Genomic DNA, 23,092 nt, shown 5'->3' with positions numbered 1-23,092 from the left:
AGAACTGCCGGCGTTCAAATCCTCCGCCTCCCCCGCCCGCCCCTCACCCAGCGGCCCCGGCGGCGGCGGCGCGAGGCTCCGGCGCGTCCCCGGCACCCGGCGGCGGGACCCGCGCGGCGCGGAGGGCAGGTGAGGGCAGGGCAGGGGACGGGCGGCGAGACGGCGGCCGCCGTTATCGGCCGGGAGAGGGGTCCGTGCGTGGGGGCCGTGTGTGAGGCGAGGCGGTCCCATCCCGCGGGCTGACGCGCTCCCCGGCTCCGCCTGCGGGGGGCGCTCCCGGGCGCGCCCCGCCCACGCGCACGCGGGTTCCCCCCTCGTGGGTGGGGGTGACGCGCGCGGCCCGGGCCCCGTGGGGTGGGGCAGGGCGGTCACGGGCGGCGGCGTGCCCGGAGCTCGGCTGTGCCCGCGGGGGAAGAAAGGAGCCCCCACCGCCCCCAGGGGCTGCCTGGGAGGAACCTCGGGCTGTCACCCCGCCCTGCCGGGCTCCCCGCTGTTGGGCGAGCAGAGCGGGCTCCTCCTCGGGACACCACGGCAGGTGCCCAGTGTGTTGTCTGCTGGGGTGGACAAAGTGTTGCCGCTACAACATTCGTCTGAACTCACTTATTGACCATCGGGAAACATCCACCTTCTTCACACAGTCTTTAAGTAGTGAGGAAACCTGTCTTCAGGCACTTCTAGGTCTTGGTTTAATTGCCAAACAGACTAACTCCTCAATCTTATTTTTTTTTTCAAAACCTCTCCTGTAGAAGAAGTAGCAGAGAAGAGACCTCTGGTAGGTTGATGGTTGGGTGTGGCTGACGTTTGCAATAAAATATGCTTCAGGATGTGATGCTGGATTTGTATGTTGAGATTAGGAAGTAGTCTGTGTGTAAGGTGAAGAAAATAAAGGGAGACTTAAAGGAAGGAGAAGCCAAGGGGGTGAGTGCACCTGTAGAGAAGAACATCACAGTAGAACAGAACTGATTTTTAAAGTCAAGTAAATAATTGAACTGGGAGAACAGTTCAATTATTTTCTTTAGATCCTAACTTCTGGTCCCGTCTGGGAAAACCTTGAAGGATTGGAGGATGTCCTGTTTCTCTTCTTTCTTAACTTTGGATTGGCAGAGGCTGGGAGTTGTCCACCAGTCTGGTGTATGTGTGGCCTGGTAGGAGTGGAGTAAGTTATGTGAGCATTCTTCTATCGGCAGCACCTACTTGAGAGGATAGTCATCTGAGAAAAGTCATGTCGATCAGCCTTGGAGATTTCCTCCGCTGCCCCCATGTCCAAAAGCAATATTAAAATTAATCACCCCTGAAGAAAAGCCATACTCTGGGGAAACTGGAGGCTTCACAGCTGGGTATCAGGAGGAAAGTTTGTATATACAGCTTTTGTTTAGGGGTTTGTTTAAAGCCAATGCTGTTGAGCTCAAAGAGCTACAAGGGTGCAGGGTCACTTCTAAGTCAGACAAGAATGGAAGGGAAGGGTTTTCTGTTGTAGGAATGAAAGTTCATCCCTTTTCACATCTGAAGTCTGTTTAAGTATGTGGCTTCTAAGCATTAGATGTGTGTAGTCTTTTATCCCAGCGGAGGAAACATAGTCTATTTATCCTGCTGAGTGGATGGAGGCCAGTTCCTTCACACAGTGATTAATATTCATTAAATAATGCTATGCAGATGGTACTAGGCATGGCTAGCTTCAAACTTATGCCTCAAAGCAAAATGTTAGCTAAGTTATTGTGAGTGTAAGATCATCCTGTTTAATGTGTGACGAAATTTGTGTGGGACATCTGAAAGGAAAGAGAACCCGGAAGCCTCAGATAGTTTTGTATGCAGCACACACAGTGTTTTCAGCAACTCAGTGGTTCTGGAACTGTGCTGACAAGGGCACTGCTGGGGATATCACTGGAAAAGAAGAACAGTTGTGTTCATTCTAGCTTGCTTTGGAGAGCAGGGGGAAGTGCAGCACATATTAAACATTGGGGTTTGAGGAGAGAGGAATATTACATTGTAGTTTTTGGTGTTGCACAAAGAGTAATGTCTTAATGTGGCCTTAATCCATAGTTTTACATACTGTTTATTTTTGAAGTGTAACAACTCCATCAAAACCCAAGTCTCATCAGTACTGAAAGAGTTGGCACCATCTGACTGGTTGGCTTTAGAATATTAATCTAGCCTAGCTATCCCAGGTGAGCTCTGGGGAAAGTACTAATGACACTAAAAACTCAGTTAGATAGCTCAGTAACAAAAAGCACATTAGTGTTCAAATAAATATGGTTAATCACACAGATTAGGTATTGTAGTTTGAGGGTTTTTTATGATAAATTCTTCTAATTGACAGCTCTTAACTTCTGGAAAAAGCAGGAAAATGGCATCAGAAGACATCACTAAGCTTGCGGAGTCACTTGCCAAAACCAAAGTGGGTGGTGGACAGTTGAGCTTCAAAGGCCAGAGCCTTAAACTGAACACAGCTGAAGATGGTAAGAGAAAATACTCTCGTGTTTGGGAAGTGTCTCCCTGAAGTTGTAAAATTTTGTGGTACACCTCTCACTAATCCTGCATGGACAAGTTATAGATGCGAGGGTCATGCAGCTGCTTCTGACAGAGACATTTCCTTCCCTTCTGGTATCCTGCTTTGACCTGGTACCCTGGCAGTGCTGCAGCTGCCGGGACTGGGGTTTGAATCCCTGGTTTGTAATTCTTGTATTCCTGGTGTTCTCCCTAAGTACTTTTGACAGTTGCTGTGCTTTAGAAGTCAGCGTTCTTTTTAAAAACAGTTAAGCAAGTGGATCACAGATTTTGGAACAAGACCTGCACAGAAGAATGGGCTGATACATTAGTCTGCTGCAATAGTTAATTTTCTTTCCAAATTCTGACTTGTTAGCCTCTTATCTTGTTGGGCTTTTTTCAGGAATCTCTCTCTTGTTGGTGTATGCTTATTTCATAATAAGAGTCTTACAGTGGCTGCTAATGTAGTAGATATCTGGAGAAAATGTATATATTCTTAATCAACATTTCTACCACTCCAAGAAAAACAGCATGCTTTTCAGAGATTTATTTGCTGTAGTGCTTACTTTTTTTTTTTTTTTTAACTAATTCCAAAGGTGATGCTTTTTTTTATAGGTCACTTTAGTAAAGCAAAGGCACTGAACTATGGGGACACACTTTGGAGCTTGGGAATGATAACAAGTGCCCGCTGACAGGGGAGACTCTGCAGCCTGCTCCTTTACCTTGCATAGGATTACTCTAGAATTAAATCATTCCACCCTGACATGTTTGCTAAACAGACATCTGCTGAAGTTTTGCCAGTCACTGGGAACTTCTTCCTGATGAAGTGGCACTAATTCCCATCAGCTTTTAACTTAGTCCTTGCACCTTTGTAGACACATGCAATCTGGCTACTAAACCATGTGCTGAATGACAGAGGAATCTTATTTAGGAGTAAGGATAGTTACTTCTGCAAATAGGAGGATGGCTATCAGAATAGAACTAGAAGCAAATTATGAGAAGGCAGGGTAGGGCATAGAGGATGTTTTCTCTAGTGACCTGACATTTTAACTCTCTTCCTATTGTTGTTTCAGGGTTCTTTCACATAGTGTTGTTCAACTGTTTTTGCTAAAGGTAGCGTTGAGCAAGTATTGCTGGATCAGACAGTTACTGTAGTACCCAAGATGATGGTTAAAAGGCCAACTAGATTATTTGCTTTTGCAGCTGAAGAAGTGATCAAGCAAATTGTGGAATTTGATGGCCTGGAAGCCTTGCGCCTGGAAGGCAACACAGTGGGTGTGGAGGCAGCAAAGGTCATTGCCAAAGCCTTGGAGAAGAAATGTGAGCTCAAGGTGAGATCCTAAAGTTAAGAGTTGTCAAGGGAGGCAAGTAATGCAGAAATACTGACAGCCTCTTTAGGCTGTTTCTGCAGAAACCTGCCTTGAGTTTGTCCTGAAGCTTGCATGGTGGCTCTTCCAGTAGGAAGAACAACCATATGAAAATACAGCATGACTTGGGGATAGTGGGAACACTTTCTGCATTCTTACCTTCCTGTTTAGGCGGCTTCCAATATTAAGACCAGGAAACTGTGTGTGAGGGAGAACCTCTCTGCAGAGGCAGCATCTGTAAACAAAGAACCATGGCAACAAAACCTTAAGTTCTAATGGAAAAGCTGGGTCAGATCTTCTGGAGAATGAGTCTTCAGAGAATGACTAGGGAGGAAATAATGAAGGAAATGCAACAGGAGGTTTATTTGTGCCCAAGTTATGTTTCCCTACTGTTGCTCTAGCCTGATATTAAGGGGGTGCTGTGCTGCTAGAGACAGTGTCCTTGGAAGGAGAGTGTTGTGCAACATTGATACACATTAATCATCCAAGTGTGACTTTTCAGGCAAGTTCAGATTGTTGAGCTCCATACCTCAGTAAAATCTGCATTCCTGATGTATCCTTCAGTTTCCTGTTGCTTTTTTCTGTGGTAATTTTCTCAGCAGAAAAGAATTCCAGGTTGAATATAAGCAAGAATTCTTGTATTGTGTTATTTCCAGTGTGCATTTCAGTGCCTTTATGTCCTTGCAAGTGAAGTGAATGTAACACTAGTTCTTGCAGCCCTTTAGTGGTCAAATGACAATCAACTGATAACCCCAGGGAAGGGAAACAGCCTTAAGCTGTCCACAGTGATGTAATGCAGCTTGTACATGTAAATCTTTATTACAAGTGTGTTGACCTAGATATTTCAGTGGTTTCTATTTGTATATTTCTTATTTTAGAGGTGCCATTGGAGTGACATGTTTACAGGGAGGCTAAGGTCTGAGATTCCCCCTGCTTTGGTAAGTAAAAACTAGATCTGAGACCTCTGACTAATGCAACCTCTTTTCTCACCTGTCGTGCTTTTTGTGGGAGTATGTTTTTTGGTACAGAGCTGATCCTTCTCTGCACTGTTAACACTAAATATCTTGGAACAGGTGAGCGCATCTCTTTTGCTCCTCCTGTATGAGGTGGAGAAGAGTTGATTAAAGAATAAATGCAAATCCATGCTAGCAAAGGAGCTTGTCTCTGGGGGAAACATCTTTGTGATCCAATAGATAGAATGAGAGCTAAGCTTTCTAAATAGATCTTATGACTATGTCTTCCAAGACCATTACAGAGCTCCCTGCCTCCTTGAGTCCTGTGAAGAAAAAACATGATAAACTCAACAGGATAAAACCAATATTTCTTTCAGCAATGTAGAGGGAGAGACCCCCTTTAAAAAGTGTATATTTGACCTAAAGGGATGGGATAATGTCTGGGTCACTACCTTATGGTTATCTTTAGCTTAATTTGCACAACTTCTCTGGATTTAGCTGTAAAATTTTATTTCCCCATGCAGCTTTGCAGAATGTCTTCAAAGTGGAAATTTTTTTGCAGCATCACTGTAATGCCTAGCCACTGCAGTGATGCTGTCACTAGAAGTTAATCCATTCCCTCCCACCCACTGCCATCTGTTTCCTTACAGATCTCTTTGGGGGATGCACTCATCACTGCTGGAGCCCAGCTGGTGGAGCTGGACCTGAGTGACAATGCCTTTGGGCCAGATGGTGTTCGTGGCTTTGAGGCTCTGCTGAAGAGCCCTGCATGCTACACTCTGCAGGAACTCAAGCTCAATAACTGTGGCATGGGCATTGGTGGTGGCAAGGTAAGGGTTGTCTCCTCTTTGGGAATGAGGTCAGAGCCAGGATTTGACTTCAGACTACCCTACATGGAATGGTTGAGGTTGGAAGCTATCTTTGGTGGTTGTCAACTCCCCTGCTCAAGGCAACTAGACCAGGTTCTTCAGGCTTATGTCTAGTCAGGTTTTGAATACAGACTTCACAAGCTGTATGAATAGTCTATCCCAGTGTTTAATAATCTTCACAGTAAAAAAGGGAGTTTGTGCTTAAATGGTATTTTCTGTGCATTAGTTTGTGTGCCTTTGTCTGGCTGTACCTTCTTTACACCACCACCTCCCCTCATCCTGTTGTTCTAGTTGTTTTTACACAAGGATAGTATCTCCCCCCAGAGCCTTCTCTTCTCCAGCCTTAATAATCCCAGCTGTCAGGTCTCTCCTAGTGAGTAAAATTCTCCAATTTTTTAATCAACCCTGGGACCCTTTGCTGGACTTGCCCCACTATGTCCATCTAGGAGCCTGTAATTGGACTTGGTACTTGGATGCATTTCACGGGGCTGAGTAGAGAAGGATCACTGACCTGGTGTCAGTGCTTTTCCTAAGGCAGCCCAGTAGACTTCCTTTGCTTCAAGTGCATATTGCCTGCTCATAGTCAACTTCCTACCCATTAGGACCCCCAGGTTCTTCTCTGCCAGGCTATCATTGCCCCTCTGACTCCCAGCTTATGAGGTCAACCCAGTACATGAGGTTGTTTCTCTCCATGTGCGGGACTGCACATTTCCCTTTAAACTTAATGAGATTCTTGTTGGCCCGTTTCTCCAGTCTCAAGATCCCACCCCCCTACATGTTTTCATGGATAAATTTCAGAATTAAGTATAGAAATCTTATCCATTTTTCCAAGATAGGAAAACAGTTCTATCCTAAACACTAGATTCCATGTCGAGAGAGCTAATAGCCTCGGATTTGAGTGAACAGTATTGTCAAACCTAGTAGTGAAGGGCTGCCTGTTGAATGAAACAGAAAACCAGGACTGTTATCACTAGGAGCCTATGTGTTTGCATGTTTAGGAACCAAATGTTGTTAATGACTTGGTGTTGCAAAATTATCAGTTCTTGCCTAAGACAAGTGTACAAGTGTCGTAGGTACAGACAGCTTTATTGTACACCCTGCTGTAGAAGTAGGTACATTTCAGTGATGACCAAAGTATTTCTTGAGGTGGATCTACAGAACACAGTTGGATTCCTTTAGAATGAGATGCTGAGGTAGTATTTACTGCTTGTTTTATCTTTAGATATTGGCAGCCGCTCTGAAGGAGTGTCACAGGAAATCAAGTGCTCAGGGCAAGCCTCTTGCTTTGAAAATATTTGTGGCTGGCAGAAATCGTCTGGAGAATGATGGTGCCACTGCCCTGGCTGAGGCCTTTGGGGTAAGTACCAAACCAGATCTTCTTGACAGCAAACTGGAGCACGGTGTGATTCAGTGCTAGTGCTAAAGATAATGCACACAGAGGTTGCCTCAGCTTGGAGGCAGGAGCGGGTGGTTGGTTCACTAAAGTTGCGATGTTGCTGCTGAAACTGGTGTCTTCAATCAGTGGAATTAGAATTGATTGCGACCTGAATTTCAAAACACTGGTTATGACCTTTACACATAACTAGTGGCTGTGTAAAGTAGTTACTTGAGGAAGAAATAGTCGTCTTCTGAGTAATTTAATAGTAGTCCTATGCCTTTTCCTCCTCTTGTGCTGATGGATGTTATGTGGCACTGGGGTAGGTGTACCAGCTGACCTCTTGTGTACTACTTTGCACAATCATCTGGTAAAAGCAATCCAGTGCTTTTGCTAGGATCTGGTAGGGGCTCAAAGTACTGCCTAGCTTTCTCTAGCTGTCACTGTCCCACTTTCACTTTTGTTGGAGGAAGAGAATTCACTGTGGTTGGGGCCACCTAATTCCGTTTTCTTCTCTCAATTGCTGCTAGAAGTGACTTCGGAATTATAATGCATATTGTCAGGTATATTAATAATGATACTGCAGCTTACAGGTTGACTTTTTTTTTCCTAAAGAACTGTCTGGATGTGATTTTTGACTAAGAAGTAGGACTTCTTAAATACTTGAGAGGTGCATAACAAAGTGATTAATGGAGGATTAAGACAATGGCACTACCAAAATGGGATGAATTACCATGTTTTGTGACATGCTGTTTAGTCCATAAAAAATGCTCATACTAACTTTCTTACATGTTTGCTTCTGCAATCGGGGCAAAGTGTAGATCTTAATTAGAAAAATACCATATCCAGTGATGGTGTCTGGTCTCTTTCAGTGCTGTTGAACCGCAGGTAAAGAACTCGTTTTAAGTTATCTAGAGTAGGCACAGTAGGAGGATGATACTTGTGGCTCTTTGAATCAGGGCTTTGTGTTAATCTGACTCTTGCCATGAGCCGTTAATTTTACTTAGATTTGTGCCATCATTGCTGGTGAGTAATTCTCTGTGGAAGAACTGATGAAGTTTTGAAACTCAAGCAATTTTAAGCAAATCCTAGAGTAGAGCAGTATACTCTCAAGTCGAAGTATGTTTTCTAACAGGTTTATCTGCATCCTTTCCCAGATCATTGGGACTCTAGAAGAGGTCCATATGCCTCAGAATGGAATTAACCATCCTGGCATAACAGCACTGGCACAGGCCTTTGCTATCAACCCACTGCTTAAGGTTATAAACTTGAATGACAACACCTTCACAGAGAAAGGAGCTGTGGCCATGGCAGAGGTGAGTTGTTTTAAGCGGTTGCTTTGAGTAAGTCTAGTTAGCATTGGCACCTTTGGGTCAGTGGAACCACATGCCATGCTGTGATGGGAAAGATGACATTCTAGAAGTGGTAGGACATTCATTTACTTGCATGTGTGTTTCAAATTTGTGCTGTTCTGCTCTGCAGACTCTGAAGGCGCTTCGGCAGATTGAAGTGATCAACTTTGGAGACTGTCTGGTGCGTTCAAAGGGTGCTGTTGCTATTGCTGATGCTGTTAAAGAAGGGCTTCACAAATTAAAGGTATCGTGTTCTTGCTGTCCAACTCTTTTTGAGAAATGGAAAATTCAGCATTTTATGTTTTGTTGTTGTTTTTTTTTCCTGTCCATTCTCCTACCACTACTGATTACTTTAAAGTGGGATTCACTTCAGTGCAGGCTGTGTTCACAACTGAAAAACAATAAGCTGTGTTGGAGATCATTGGCATCACTACATTCAGCTAGGGCTATTCTGCATGGAGATGTACCAGTGATCTGTTTAGTCTCCACTTGATGTTTTTGAAGTATTGGTTCAATTCAGCAAGTGCTCTTCAAAAAATCTGATAATAGAAGTATCTGCTTTTAGAACTTCTCAGGACATCGTGAGTGGGGACTGACATGTCTCTCTTCATGAACAGCTTGTAGTCTGCTCAGCATTTCATAGTTCATACAGCTAATGCTTTTTCTGTGTTAGGGTGTCTATCAAAGGTCCAAGTATTTCTAGTTTTTCAGCAATACCATAACCTCCTACATCAGTATTTCCACAGGACTTGAATCTCACAACATTCTAGACAGGCTGAAGTCAAGTCAATATAAGTAAACTAGGATCTCTGGAAACACCTGCCATGAGTTATAACTGCACTGAGATGGATGATGAACACATAATTTCTAGTCTTGTAGTCAAAGACAAAAATTCATCTGAGTTCTAAAATCTATTTGTGTGCATGAACTGGTACAGAAAGAAGTAAGTGTTTTGTGGTATGAGATCCCTTGCTTGTTCTACTGGAATTTGTATCTGAATCTCCCAGGAAAACTTAAGTAACGGAGATATTGAGATGAACAGCCAGAAGTTAAACCCTTTTTTCCAGAGCAGAAAGGGTTAAGGGAGGGTTGCATGAAGCAATCGCAGCTGATTCATTCTGTTCAAGGACTGCTTCCCTTATGCTGTTATTATTAAATCCTTTCTTGAGTAAGGATTGAGCATAATGTGGAATGGTGAGGGATGGTATCTAGCTGTTGAATAACTTTACCATTACTAGTCTGTCCACATGATTTCTCTGTTGGCTGTGTTTATCAGAAGTAGTACCACTCATGGCTTGTCTTTGGAGGGCCTTAACTTGCAACCAAACTGTCAAAGCAAATGTCCAGTCTATTTGGTACAGTAGCTGTCTTTCTTCAGTTAGACTTACTGGAGAGTGAGTTCTGGAGTGCTCTTGTGACCCTTCATAAATGAAGATCTCCAATCAGCTGATTGCTAAGGACTGAAATGTCTGCTACCTTTTAGGTGAGCAGTGATCTCTAGGCATTTTAAAATGGCTACCTTCAGTAGTCCTGCTCTTAACACCAGCATGTTTCAAAATTCTCCTTTCAGGTATGAGGTAGGAGTATGTGTCAGGTTTTATTTTCAATTAAAACCACATCTTTTCCTGAGAGCCTTTTCAAAAGAGTCTTTTCAGGACACTTGTGAGCACATGAGGTTTATGGGGATGATGGATGTTAATAGGAATTCTGCAAACATACATTCTTCTGCTTCTTAGGAGCTGAATTTGTCTTTCTGTGAAATCAAACGAGATGCTGCTCTGACTGTTGCTGAAGCTATTGAAGATAAGGCAGAATTGGAGAAGTTGGATCTCAATGGTAAGTAAGCTTGCTAGATCAAAATATCTCTCATTTGATTCCAATGAGAAACCACTAGGAAGAATGTTGACAGAATCACATATTCTAGTCTTGCAGTCAGCATTTAAAAAATAGTGCTCTAAGTAGCTGAACTTGCATGACCCTGGGACAGGAAACAGTTTGATCCTGAAAGTTTTCTTAAACCATGAACTCAGTTAATTGTTAGGCATTTTTGGTACACTTCATAAGGTGGAAAGTTTAAACTGATATATATACCTGTTTTCAGTAAAATTCTTTAATTATTCAGTGCTATCTCAGATACTTCATAGTTGCAAACAAAAACCTCTGTGAGAACTCTGACTACTGTTGACTTTTGCTGTTCATACCTTGGGTCACTACACTTCACTGGTGCTGTGGTGTTTGTCCTTGTTTCAGAATTGCTGAGAACAAGAGCCGTTTATAGAACTAACAGGAAGTCTCTTAAACACACTCTGAGAAATTAGGGGTTTTTGTCTCTAACCATTGTGTAATGCTGCTGAAATTTGTTTAACAGCTGTTAGATTCTGTCTGATAGCTGTGGTCTGTGTTGTCTCTAAGGTGGTGTGCAGAAATGGCCTATAACTGTTTGATTTCAGAAACAAGAGATACACAATATACAGCTAAATCCTGTAGAACAAACCTGTGTGCATCTGTTAGGTCTATTCCCTTTCCTCTATCAATCTAGGTAACTGTCTGGGAGAAGAGGTATGTGAGCAACTCCATGAGATCCTTGAAGGCTTCAATATGGCAGCTGTGCTGGGATCTTTGAGGTATGCAGAGTACCAGAGTTTGAATCAGAAATCTTCTGACAATTTTTATCAACACTTCCATTCACCTGTCTCATTTCAAAAAACGAACTCTATCATTGCTGATGGATGTTGGTCTGAGTATGGAGCACAGCCAAGGGATTCTATAAGCAGGATATGCCTTGTGTCTTGTTTTCATTCATGGACTTACCATAGTGTTAGCTGTTGACTGCGTTCCTCAGTCTTTTCTTGCTGTTGTCAACTGGGTGACTGAAGCCTTAATGTCCTCTTGGTCTGTTTTAGGTGAGATATGCTTCTTGCAATAAAGCTTGAGGAGAGGCTGCTCTTTTGTTCTTGAAAAAATGTTATTAAGTGCCAGTATACAGGAACTGCAAGTATTGTAATTAACGTGTAACACTCAAACCTTAGTGATGATGAAGGGGAGGAGGAGGAGGATGAAGAGGAGGAGGAGGAAGATGAAGAGGAGGAAGAGGAGGAGGAACAGCAACAGCTGAAGGAGAGAGGAGAGGAAGAACAGGAGTCACTGACGCCTAAGAAGATAATTGATTCACAGGTAAGCTTACTTCCAGATGGATTCCTGTTTCATCAGCTGGAAGAGAGTAAAGGAGGAAATAAGACCTGGAGTGAGTCTGAACTTGAAGTGCTGACAGGTATTCACATTCCTGCAGGGACTGGTACTGTTGTTACAGGGAGAACATTCAGGAAATAAAGAAAATGTATTACTTGGAAAATGTAAAAAAGTGTGAAAGTGTTGAAAGTATTGAAAAAGTGTGCATGTGTACACATGCATGGAGGGAAAGGCTGAGTAGTGGTTGTAAAAACACACAGGTAGAAAGTCTTCCCACATTCAGAAAGTGGTGGGAACCTCATACATGAAATACCATGCAGTTGTGCCAGCATAATCTGGCTATTCCAACTCTGGGCTCACATGAGTCTTAAACAATTTTCAAACAGAACAGATGTAGCTGTGTCCTGACCTGTCCCATGTGCTTTTGCTGGACCAATGTATTTACTTCCAAGAATGAATTTGAGATGGATTCTGTCTGTTTCAGGCTTCAACTCCAGTGCCATCTCCTCCTGTGGATGTTGCCACGTTCCTTGCTTTCCCATCACCAGAGAAGCTGCTGCGACTAGGACCAAAGTGCTCTGTGCTGATAGCTCAGCAGGTAGGTCAGATGGTCATCTGTGCTTGATTTTTTTCTCTCAGGATTATTTAATCCCCAGAGGTGATAACTTTCTTTTGAGACCTAGCTTTGCCTCTTCTCTCCGGTGATCCCCCTTGTAACCTTATGGAAGCAGGTGATGCAGTTAATGCTTATACTGGCATCAGAGCTTCTACATAGAGTAATCTTGTTTGTGTTGCTTTTGCTTGTTGTTATGGCCAAGGCAAAGCTGATGTCAGTCAGTTGAAGGCTGTAATTCTTGCCACAGCCCTAGCAGAGACCCATGTTCTGTAGCTGGTGACCAGTGAACTGATTTCTTTATTTTTTTTTTTTCTCTTTCAGACAGATACATCTGATGTAGAGAAAGTAGTTGCAACTCTCCTAAGGATATCATCAGTCTTCAAAGATGAAGCCCCAGTGAAAACAGCAGTGCATGAAACAACAGGTGACTGTGCCTTTCCCTACTTTGTGGTGTGACCTGCTCCAGTGCCAAGGACACCACTGCCCTGTGGGCTGAGCCATTGGGCCTTTTTTCCCCTGGCAGATAACAACAAAGTACTGAGCTGTGCTGTGCTGTTGTGTGGAGTGAAAGCAGAGATTCATCCTGAACTTAATATATCCTGTGCTGCAAAAGCTTGACAATGATTGTCTGTTATAGCTGCAGTTGTAGTGGGCCTTTGCTGCCCTTCCTGCATCTCCTCGATGCCAGGCTGTCAATAGCCAGTAGTTCTGTGTTCAAAGGTCAGTTACTTTTTCAAGGCTCTTTATTTAAAAAACATTTTGCAGGAACGAGCCTCCCCAGTGTAGTATTACAAGAGAGTAAAGAGAGACCTCCTAGTTGATGTCTCTTTTTGTCAGTCAAACATCTTTAATTTCTTCAGGAAGCAGAGATTTCCAGCATGGGCCAAGACACAGAAACTGATGTTCAGACAAGGGACTGTTCCTCACAGTATATTGTGGAGCTGTAATTTGGGTTAGGTTTGATTAGTGTGTGGACTAAATAGTTATCCCTTTGTGTTCTTGCTTGGAAGCAGGAATTTCCAAACAATTCTAGGCATTTAGTTTGAGTTTTTCTTGCTTTACTTAAGGACTGGGGGTTTTTTATCTGTCATTGTTTCAGAGATTATACCTAGTCCCTGCAGAGACAACTGAAATCTTAACAAGTGTTATGTCCCAAAACACCTTTAACAGCTGACATTCTCTGAGTTTCTGTATGATCAATCTTTAATCTTAAAATCCATAAATGTCCTTTTTCTGTATTTCTTAATATAATGTGCTTATTTCTTTTTAGATGCCTTGATGAAAAAAGCCTTCAGTTCTGCCACATTTAATTCAGATGCATTCATCACAAACCTCTTAATCCACATGGGACTACTTAAGGTGAGGAAGCAGGAAAGAGTTAAGTTATGGTCTGTTTAGGCTGTTGAAGACCAGACCGGCTGGGTTTTGGGTAATTATGTTGCCATGGAAGCAGCTGGGTGCCTGTGCATGCCTGATGCCCAGGGACAATGGAAGTCTGCAGGTCCAGCAGAAACTGCAAATTGCAAGGTTGCATTAGGATGAAGGACATGTCACCTCTCTGTACATCTTCTGCTTCGCGTGCTCTGCATTCTCAGTCATCCTCGTAAGGTAGGGGAGGTCAGGTAAGGCAACAGTGCTGCTGCTGGACTATGGTCTCTATAAAAAGCCATGTCCAGGAGTCTAATCTACAATATTATTAGTTAATTGACATTATTATTAGTCCTTTAGGGCACTTCTTGATAGCACAACTCAAAAACGTTTATCCAACTATTCATGCCAGATCAGTAGTGTACAACTTCACGCTTTGGAGTCTCTTTGCCAGTGCTAATGTGAAATATGTAGCTACAGGGAATAAACTTTAGCAAAAAAGCCTGGAAGATCAGGAGGAAACCTGCGAATGGCATTAGAATACCTATAGCTTTACTTTGAGTGAGGTGACTGGGGAGAGGTTCTGTCTGCAAACTTACACCTTTGCCTGCTTGTGCTGCAAGGGTTAATATTTCTCACTACCTCAAGGCCTGGAAGCTGAGAATGGAAACTGCTATTAAATAGGTTTATGAATGTCCTTCCAGTAATACCCAGCTTGAGGCACAGACAGCTGTTGACATGCATGGATAGGTCTTAATTTCCTAAAAATCGGTTTAGTCTCTCCCTGTGTTTATTGTATATTGGACCATCACTGTGCTTCCTGCTTCTCAGAAAGGTCAACAGAACCTGAGGTGGTATTTTGTTCTGCAGAATGCCTGTTTTGGCGACTGCCACCTACCTCTGACCCATATGGAAAATAGCAAATATGCATGAGGTACAAAGCACAGTGCCTCCAGGAGAGTTCTCTCAGGCCACAAAGTGGCTTTGATAATAAAGCCCTTGAGGATCAGCCAGCTGACTGTGATGTGCTTAATTCAACAACCATTGATATGTGGAGAGGGAGTGTACTCCATTTTCTGTCCTACATAGCTGGAAGCACATGAGCCACAGATACTCTTAGCACCATGCACTCCAAGGTCATACATACACCTAGGAACACAGGTCTAGATCCTGTCTGCAGAATGAAGGGTTTTGTCAAAGTGGCAGCAGAGAAATAAAAACAATGTAAGAGTTGGGGCATGTAGGTTAGTGTCACATTAGGAGGAAGAATAACTTTTCTATCGTGTAAGCACGGGGATGACCATTGGCTTTATCTTGTAAACCAGTTGAGACCAGTTTTGGGAACACTGCATCAAGTTCTGGAGGAAGCCTGTCAAAGAGCTGGAGATAGTATAAAAATGAGCAACAGAATAATACAAGAAAAAACTGTTAAGGCAACTGAATTCTTTATGAATTGAAATCTGGTGAAATTCTGTAGGAGAACACTTTGACACAGGGCCTCTGAGAAGATTTGGCTGTTTCACTTGCAAGTTCACCACTTCCCTTTGCCCATTACTACTGCTGTCAGTTGATAAGTACTAGAATATTCTTGATACTTTATTTCAAGTGCTGGGAGTCTATGGAATTGGCTACCTTTGTGTTGTGGAACATTACACTTTATCTAGTGACCAACTTTCTCTGCTTACAGTGTGTGGGAACACTTCTATTCAACAGAGAATTTCAGTGCCCCTGTGAATTACAGTGGTTTAGATTAAATTGTGATTGATTTCTGACTTCATCTTCTTGTCCATTTCTCAGAGTGAAGAGAAAATCAAAGCTGTTCCAAGCCTCTATGGTATTCTTATGACCTTGAACCATATGGTCCAACAGGATTATTTCCCTAAATCTCTGGCCCCGGTTCTCTCTGCTTTTGTCACAAAGTGAGTATTGTACTTGCCATGCAGTTTTCTCCATGGGAGCTAGTGAAACTGTTTGAGTTAATAGCTTCATACAAGCTGTTCTGATAGAGTGTGCTAAATATCTGTTCTGAAATTGAGGATTGATAGTTTAATGGGCATCTCCTTTTTATCTTGTTTACTCCAGTATGTGAGGTTCAGAGTAAAAAAAAAATAAAAAGAAAAAAATAAAAATCTGATTATAAAGGAGGAATAGTGGGAAGTTGGCTTTGCAACAAAGTGGCTCTGAAGCAAATACTGCTAGTCCCTGTCATAGAAAAGGTGTTTTGAGCTTAAGGAAACCTGCTGGGTTTCTGACCACTGCTTGAGTGAACTGTGAGTACACTGGGTCTAACTGTGCCTTCCAAATCATCTTTCTGAGTATGAGGGTCAGCAGAGCTCTACCAGAATTGTCATGCTGTGTGACACTGAACACCAGCAGATGAAAACACTGCAAAACACAAAGACTGAATTTGTTTCTAGATGAAACTTCCTACTGTGACAGCAACAAAGTCAGTAATTTTTCTGGGAACTAAATTGGGAGCATAAGTATTGAAGAAGCTGCTTTCACTGCCTGCCTGTATTTAATGTTGTTATTTCCACTATAGGTATAGAATCAACCCCTGCCCCCACCAACTTTAGCTTTAATGTATTAAATGGCTATGGAAGCCATATCTCTTCTGGATTAAATCAGTATGAATTTCAGCATTGATGACACTTGAGAAAAAAACACCCCCACCAAATAGACCTTTCCTCAGGAGAGGAAGGATTACATATTACTATTCAGCAGTCAAGAGGAGAAGCAGTCCAAAAATGCCACTTTAGGCAAAACCAGCAGAGGTCTGAAATCCCTTTGGAGCTTGGTGGCTGTTTGGCTCAGCATGAACCATGTGCCATGTAGGGTGACAGCAGCTTTTTAACAGGTTCCAGACTGAGACTTAAACTTTCCTGAATTTTGTGGTGTATCGGTTATATGCAGATGTTTAGGATCTCTTGCTGATGAAAAGTGGAGGCATCAGATGCTTGTGGTCAGTATGAAACATGGGCAGTAGGAATGCAGTAAAGTATTGATAGTCTGTCTTGGTTCTACTGGACTTGGAAGCTGGCCATTTGTGATGGGGGGGAAAAGAATTTTTCCAAGCATTGGTATGACTGAAGCTGTCAAAGCTGGTGTGTAGCAGTGGTTTGTGTCCATAACCACCAGCCATGCTAAGGTCAGTTAGGGGAAAATAAAATACCTTGTTTACACATGTGCAGATGCTAACCTGGAGGCCCTTCTTGTGGAACATTTCTCTTTGTCTTGATCAGGTTAAGAATTAGGCAGTTACAGGCCAATGACCATATGCTTTACCAACTGAACAAATATACTTCCAGCCCAATCATTATAGATTTAAGCAAGAAGTATCAGGACTTGCCATGTGAAGTTTCCAGACAGATCACTGGATTTGTGCTGTTTCCTACATTGCTGCCTGTGCCTGTGATGTCGCTTGTTGATCAAGGCCCAGCCCTCAAAACAGAATTTAAATTGCTGGAAGCTGAGAATACAGAAAAAGGGACTTTGGTTCAGGGCATTTGACTGTTCTAATTGCTCATGTCAGATATCAGTGCCTAGAGTAGCCTCTTAACTCCACTTGATGTGTCCTTCTAAACAAATTTTGCTCACAAAAGACGCTTGTCACCCCTCTCCCAGTATGTGTGAATGTAGGCCTCTCCCAGTAAGTGTTTTTCAGCTGTAGATGATGCTGTATGTGACAAAATAAGAGTACAATTCTGGTCTTCATTCATTCATCAACAAAAATCCCATTGACTCCAGAGCCAGCATTTCACTGCAAGTACAAGAGAGGAGAGTCTCTTTCTGAAAGTGTGAGATTGCTCAAAGGTTCTGTAGAAGCTGAGTAAGAGCCAAGAGCCTCTCACAGTAGAAGGCAAATCTCTCTTCCTGTCTGTGGTGCTAATGCCAAGCCTGCAGTGTCCCTGGTGCTATGAAATTCTTGGAGCTGAAGCTTTGGTTTGCAAACCCCTGTCTTTCAAGGTGTTATAGGGAAACTTATGTCCTGTGCAGCATAATGAAGTCCGTACTATATACAAGCAATATACCTTTGTTTTATATAAATATATGCATTCCTTAAAATGCTTTCCCTAAGAGAACAAGGAGAACAGCTCTTAAATCCTTAAAAAGGTAAATGTAAACAGTTCAAGAATCACACAGTCCAGTTAAAACAGCCTGTTGTGGTTTAACCCCAGCTGACAACTATGCCCTACACAGCCACTTCCTTCCCCCCATTGAGATGGGGAAGAGAAGCAGAAGAGTAAAAGTGAGAAAACTAATGCACTGACATAAAGACAGGTAAATAGGTAAAGCAAAAGCTGCATGTGTGAGCAAAGCAAAACAAGGAATTCATTCCCCCCCCATGTGCTGTCTCTAGGAAAGCAGGACTCCACATGTATCTTCCTCCTTCTGCTTTGTGCTGAGCATGCTGCCATGTGGTATGGAATATCCCTTTGGACAGTTGGGTCAGCTGTCCCAGCTGTGTACCCTCCCAGCTTCTTGTGCACCCCTGGCCTGCTCGCTGGGGGGGTAATGTGAGAAACAGAAAAGGCCGACAGTGTGGGAGCACTGTTCAGCAGTAACTAAAACACCCCTGTGTTAGCAACACTGTTTCCAGCACAAATTCAAAACACAGCCCCATATCAGCTACTGTGAAGAAAATTAACTCCATCCCAGCCACAACCAACGCACAGCTTCTCAATTAACCTCCACACCTGGTCTCTTCTTGGAATTCAGTCAGAGTAAAGTCATGTCCTATTCTTAAACCTCTAACTGGTTAAAATAGTAGTATTCAGAACTCATCTGGGCTCTGTTTCTGCAACAAATCTACTTCCACTCTGTCAAAGTCATGATTCCTTCACTTGGAGAAAAAAGCATTTTTGTGCTGTTTTCTAGTTTTTCCCCTTTTGGGTTGCAGTTAGCTCTTTCAGGCTTCTAGAGCTGTAAAGTTCTTGTAGCTGCCTAGGCTAGAGCTCTGCTGCCTTTTGCTGCAAGGGGCTTTGGGAGTAGTCATTTGTCTCCTTTCTTTTGTGGCAATTTGATGATGTAGGCAATGTTTTCTATTGAATAATTGTAAAATTATGGATACAGACTGTAAGCAGCATCCATCTTACTCGGCTGCTGTCAGACCTCACTTTGGTTTTTTTGGACACAAGAGGGTGCTGTGAATCCACATGTGCTTTTCCATAATTTTTTAGGTGGAAACACTGGAAGTATATGGATGTATGCCTGCCCAGTTGTGACTTGCTGGAGGTGTTGGGGTTTTTGTTTGGTTGTTTTTTGTTTGTTTGTGGTGTGTTTTTTTTTTAAATGCTGCTCTTTGAATTGTATCACATCAATGGCCTCTTTCAACAGTCTGTAGCACAGAGTGGCAGGCAGTTTAGCTCCACAGCAAATAAGGAGGCTTATAGTGTTAGAGGAGGCTTGATGTTAGGAGTGGAGGCTGAGGGAGCTTTGCTGTGATCATCATCAGCAGTTCAGGTTCTCTATTTTGAAAAGTGGGCATCTGCCTGGATGAAACCAGCCTGCTCATAGCAAATGGGACTGGGCTTTCCAAAGCTGAGGGCTGAAATAGCTCACCCAGCCACTTTGAAGATAGATCTTAAGCTGTAATTCTGGGACTGTGTGTTCAGTGTTCAGTGTGGGGCATTGAATGGCTCTTGAGGGAATAAAAAGGGTTAAGTCTTCTCCAGGATGTGCTTCTGTTAAACTGCAGCAGACATGGAGTGCTGTACCAAACAACCTCTGCAGCTATTGTTCTTGTGCTGTAAACCCAGAGGTGAACTCCTTGCTCCTTCCTAAATATTTCATTCTTTATTTCAGCTCACCCTACTTTGCCAAATTGAGTAGGCTTCACTGCTATTCATTGTTAAAAGTTATCTTGCTGTGGTGGGGTGGGAGAGAGGTAAAATTAATGATTTCCCCTCTTAGAACAGTGGAAAACATTGGATTAACATTTTTTGGAGGAAGTTCCCTAATGGATGGATAGAGACTGTTAAATGTTTCAGTGATGCTTAGCCAGCAATTAGCCTGTAGAAACAGAAATATATGTTACTGGGAGGCAATGGGAATGTTAGGGACATTTACCCCCATGTTAACCCTGCTGTGACTGTATTTCCATTGTTTCATTTCAAGGAGCAGATTATTCTGTGTGATTTAGACTTTGTTATTGCAGCCTCTGAGATAGGCCCTTTCAGGTGATGTTCTGCAGGTTCTGTGGGTTGCTTGTAAGGCACCCTGTAAGGTGACTCAGCAAAGCCAGCCAGGTGTTACTTGACCTCAGGGGAGAGGGGACAGGAGGTTATGTTGTCTCTTTTAAAGACTCAAAAAGCCCCGAGACCAAAGTCACCATCAGGTTATAGGTAGCAGATGACATGGTAAGGAAAGATTTGAGTGTGAGCAGGGTTGTCTTCTGTGTTTTGGGGCCCTAAACAGTGAATCTTCATGGAAGATCCCATTGCCAAAAGAGAGGGAATGGGGTTTCCACCCCCACCCACTTCGTTCTACCCAAAATGAGACACTAGGCTGCAGAGATAAGTCATATATATTGGTTTATGCTTATGGAAATAAATGTTCCAATTCTTGCTATTGCCTTCCTGACTCGGATTCAGCAACAGGAGAGAGAGTTTTTTGCAACAAGCTCTGAATGAGAAGCAGTGATTTGGGCAACAATGACAGAATGGTTTCAGAAGAGAAAACTGAGGGCAAAAGTTGTGGGTTTTTGGGCATGCAAGCCCAGTGCATTGGAAATAGTGTTTATTTGCTCATTCAGAGTCAGATACAAAGCAGTTCTTAAATTCAGTATTTGAAATATCTCTTTCCTCTTTCCACAGACCAAACCGTGCTCTTGACTCCTGCTCATTTGCTCGCCACATGCTCTTACAAACCCTCCACCAGCTGTAAGAGACAAGACGTGCCCTTCTCTCCTCATAGGACTGTCATCAGCAGAGAACTCAGAGCCACGTGGTGGGAGAGGATCCCAGAGCCCATACAGACATGCTGTCCTTTTTTCTTCTTCCCCTGTAGGAAGTCTGTCCTTCCTCCTGCTTTCATAAACTTGGACAAATCCTGCTGAATTGTATTCCTACTCCTCTTGAAGTGACTCCCTGGTCTGTAGGGCAGGTGCTTCTGCTAAAATAAGTCTGTGCTACTGTGAGCTCAGCATGAATTGAAGAGTTCTCCATTTTGGTTGCATTGGCAAGGGTGTGCCAAGACTAACACGGGGCCTGGAAGTGCTCCCCTCCTGATCAGCCCAGCTGTGCATTTTCTTTTATTTCATTGGACTTTGACTCCTGCCTGATACCATTCAGCACTGTGCCAGAGGGAGGCTGTGCTGCTGCTGCCACTGCCCCTGCTTCCCCAGGCCTGGGGAGTGCTGCTCACAGGTCAGAGGGTGAGGTGTGTTCCCCTTCGGTTCTTCTTTCAAGTCCATTTGTCAAAGGCAGTGTGTGGTTGATTTGTATTTTAATATACCCTTCCCATTCTGCTGTGGCTTGGAATATTTGTGTAGTGTGGCTGACCCTGGTGGCCATTGCTTAAGGGAGCAAGCATATTTTATTGTAAATTTTTTTGAAATTGCCTGTGTTGTTCCCTCTTCCTGCCCTTTCTCTTCTCTCCTTAATTAAAATAGGCTTGGTTTGGAAATTAATACAATCCATGAAATCCCTGTGGAATATGTGTTCCCTTTCTCCTCCCTTTGCAAAACACTGGGACTGTGCACTGTTCACAAGTAAGCTGAGGATGTGTGGAACATGGAGAGAGAAGCCTGTTCTGGTCATTCTTGGGCAGAGCTGTGCTTTCTTCTTGCACTGATCAAGTAGCAGCAGATGCCCCTAAATCTGTCTGGAGGATTGTCCATGTGCCCATACAGGTTTGTGGCATACTGCTCCTGAGCACACAAGCTCACAGTCTGGTCCTGCTCCCTCTTCTTTCAAGCCTGTGAGAATCAACATATCTCTTAAAGTAACAAAGAGTTATTCCTTCCCTCTCTGTTTTTAGTTAGAGACTGTTCATCCTCCCTTTACCATCAACATGCATTATAAATAGTTCCAGGAAGAAGTCAAGGAAACTGAGTTAGCTGTTCCTTTGTTGTGAGATGCAACATGTACTACAGCTGGCAGAGTGCACTCCACTGGTGAAACTGGGTGGCTGGGGGAGGTTTGGCAAGGCTGTGATCCAGCAAACTCAGGAAAGCAGTGTCTCTCATCGTTCTGGCTGGCAAAGTGCTGGCCTTTGGGCAAGAGCAGTGTCCTCTCATTAAAAAGAAGTTGCCCTAAGGCTAAGAGCAAAATACATTTTCTTCCACTTTCTTTGACTGAAGCTGGAACTCCTCTGTGTCTAAATTGGTAAAAATCAACTGAAGGTAAGGCATCTGCACCTACAGGAATTTCAATCACTGCAAGCTGAGCTCTGCCTCCTTCACCTCATCCCATCCTTGTTAAGTTTTGCTGTGAGCTCGAGGGCAAAACTGAGACATAAAAGAACCTGTAGTTTCTGTAAGTCTTGAACCGTTGTAGCTATTTTTGAAGCTCCCTGGTGTCTTGCTGCTCCTTTTGTTCCTCTGCTGTGGAGGAGGGTCATGGAGAAGAGGAAGGTGATGTAGAGACCAAACCAAGGGGTCACCTTCTACATGAGGCCACCTGCAGTAGATCCCATGGAGCATGGAGCCTGGAAAGGCTGCTTGCACAAGGACCTGTGGGCCGGGTTGTGGGGAGAACCTGTGCGACCAACTTTGAGTAGCCAAGCCATAGCAGCAGATCAAGCCTGGGAAGTTGATTAGTTACAGGTGGGGTTTTTTTCATAAACAAACAATATTTAGAAACAGGATTTTCCTGGGTCTGGTATTTAGCGTCAAGATCGGATGTCTGTAGGAAAAAGAGGTGTGCAAGGGTAGAATTGATAGTCTCTGCAGAAGACAGATTCACTCCTAGGTAGGATATGGACTCAAAAGTCCTTTATGCCTCTGGATTAAGGGGGGGGGGGGGAAAGAGGCTGGGAATTGCTGACTCTGGTTTCTATTAGAAGTTGCTCTGATAGGATGACTGTGGTCAGAGGATCCCAGCGGTGCTCTGGAGGAATTTGAGGTTATTTCAGAGCTGCTTTGGCCTGTCTTGTGCAACCATTTCCCCCCAAACGCACTGATGTTGTCAGATATATTTTTAGTTTGAACCTTTTCAGCCCAGCAAGGCAGCAATGGTTGGTGCAGAGCTCTCTTTGCATGGAACAGTTCTGGCTGGATCCAAGAGCAGTGAAACCCTGTAGTGGTAGCAGTGGAATCTGGCTCCTTGCAGGCAGAGGTGAAACATTTAACAGGCCAGGGGAGGTGATGGAGGGTCCAGGCAGGGGGGGGCAAAGTTGGCTGGACAATGGCCAGAGCTGGGGTGGAGGTGGCTGCAGCAGTTGGTTACACGTTGGCTGGTGGAAGGGGTTGCTGCTGAGATGCTGAGTGCCGACTGCTCTGTCACCAGTGGGGCAGAGAGGTTGGAGTTCAGGTGGAAGTGGTTGAGGTTCCTCAAACCTTTGAAACTGCCTGGCTGG

The 23,092-nt window shown here is 43.6% G+C and overlaps 1 protein-coding gene across 2 annotated transcripts; it reads left to right on the top strand.

The window, feature by feature from the left end:
• Window positions 1-43: 43 nt before the first annotated feature.
• On the top strand, window positions 44-21,228 carry RANGAP1 (Ran GTPase activating protein 1). 2 transcript variants are annotated; one of them, XM_027662781.1, is made up of 17 exons: window positions 44-129; window positions 735-772; window positions 2,318-2,456; window positions 3,688-3,815; window positions 4,730-4,789; window positions 5,455-5,634; window positions 6,896-7,030; window positions 8,206-8,364; window positions 8,531-8,644; window positions 10,137-10,236; window positions 10,940-11,024; window positions 11,430-11,574; window positions 12,074-12,187; window positions 12,527-12,629; window positions 13,476-13,564; window positions 15,371-15,492; window positions 20,389-21,228. In XM_027662781.1, exons 3-17 carry the CDS (start codon window positions 2,345-2,347, stop codon window positions 20,456-20,458), a joined length of 1,716 nt encoding a protein of 571 aa, XP_027518582.1. In that variant the 5' UTR covers window positions 44-129; window positions 735-772; window positions 2,318-2,344; the 3' UTR covers window positions 20,459-21,228. The 2 variants fall into 2 exon arrangements, with proteins under 2 accessions (XP_027518582.1, XP_027518592.1); XM_027662791.1 differs by lacking the exon at window positions 44-129 and adding an exon at window positions 364-648.
• Window positions 21,229-23,092: the final 1,864 nt, after the last annotated feature.

This window comes from Corapipo altera, unplaced genomic scaffold (genome assembly GCF_003945725.1).
Source record: "Corapipo altera isolate COAL_440 unplaced genomic scaffold, ASM394572v1 1, whole genome shotgun sequence".
Classification (NCBI taxonomy): Eukaryota; Metazoa; Chordata; class Aves; order Passeriformes; family Pipridae; genus Corapipo; species Corapipo altera.
Note: the sequence above shows the minus strand (reverse complement) of the source record. Positions and strands in the feature narration are given on the sequence as shown.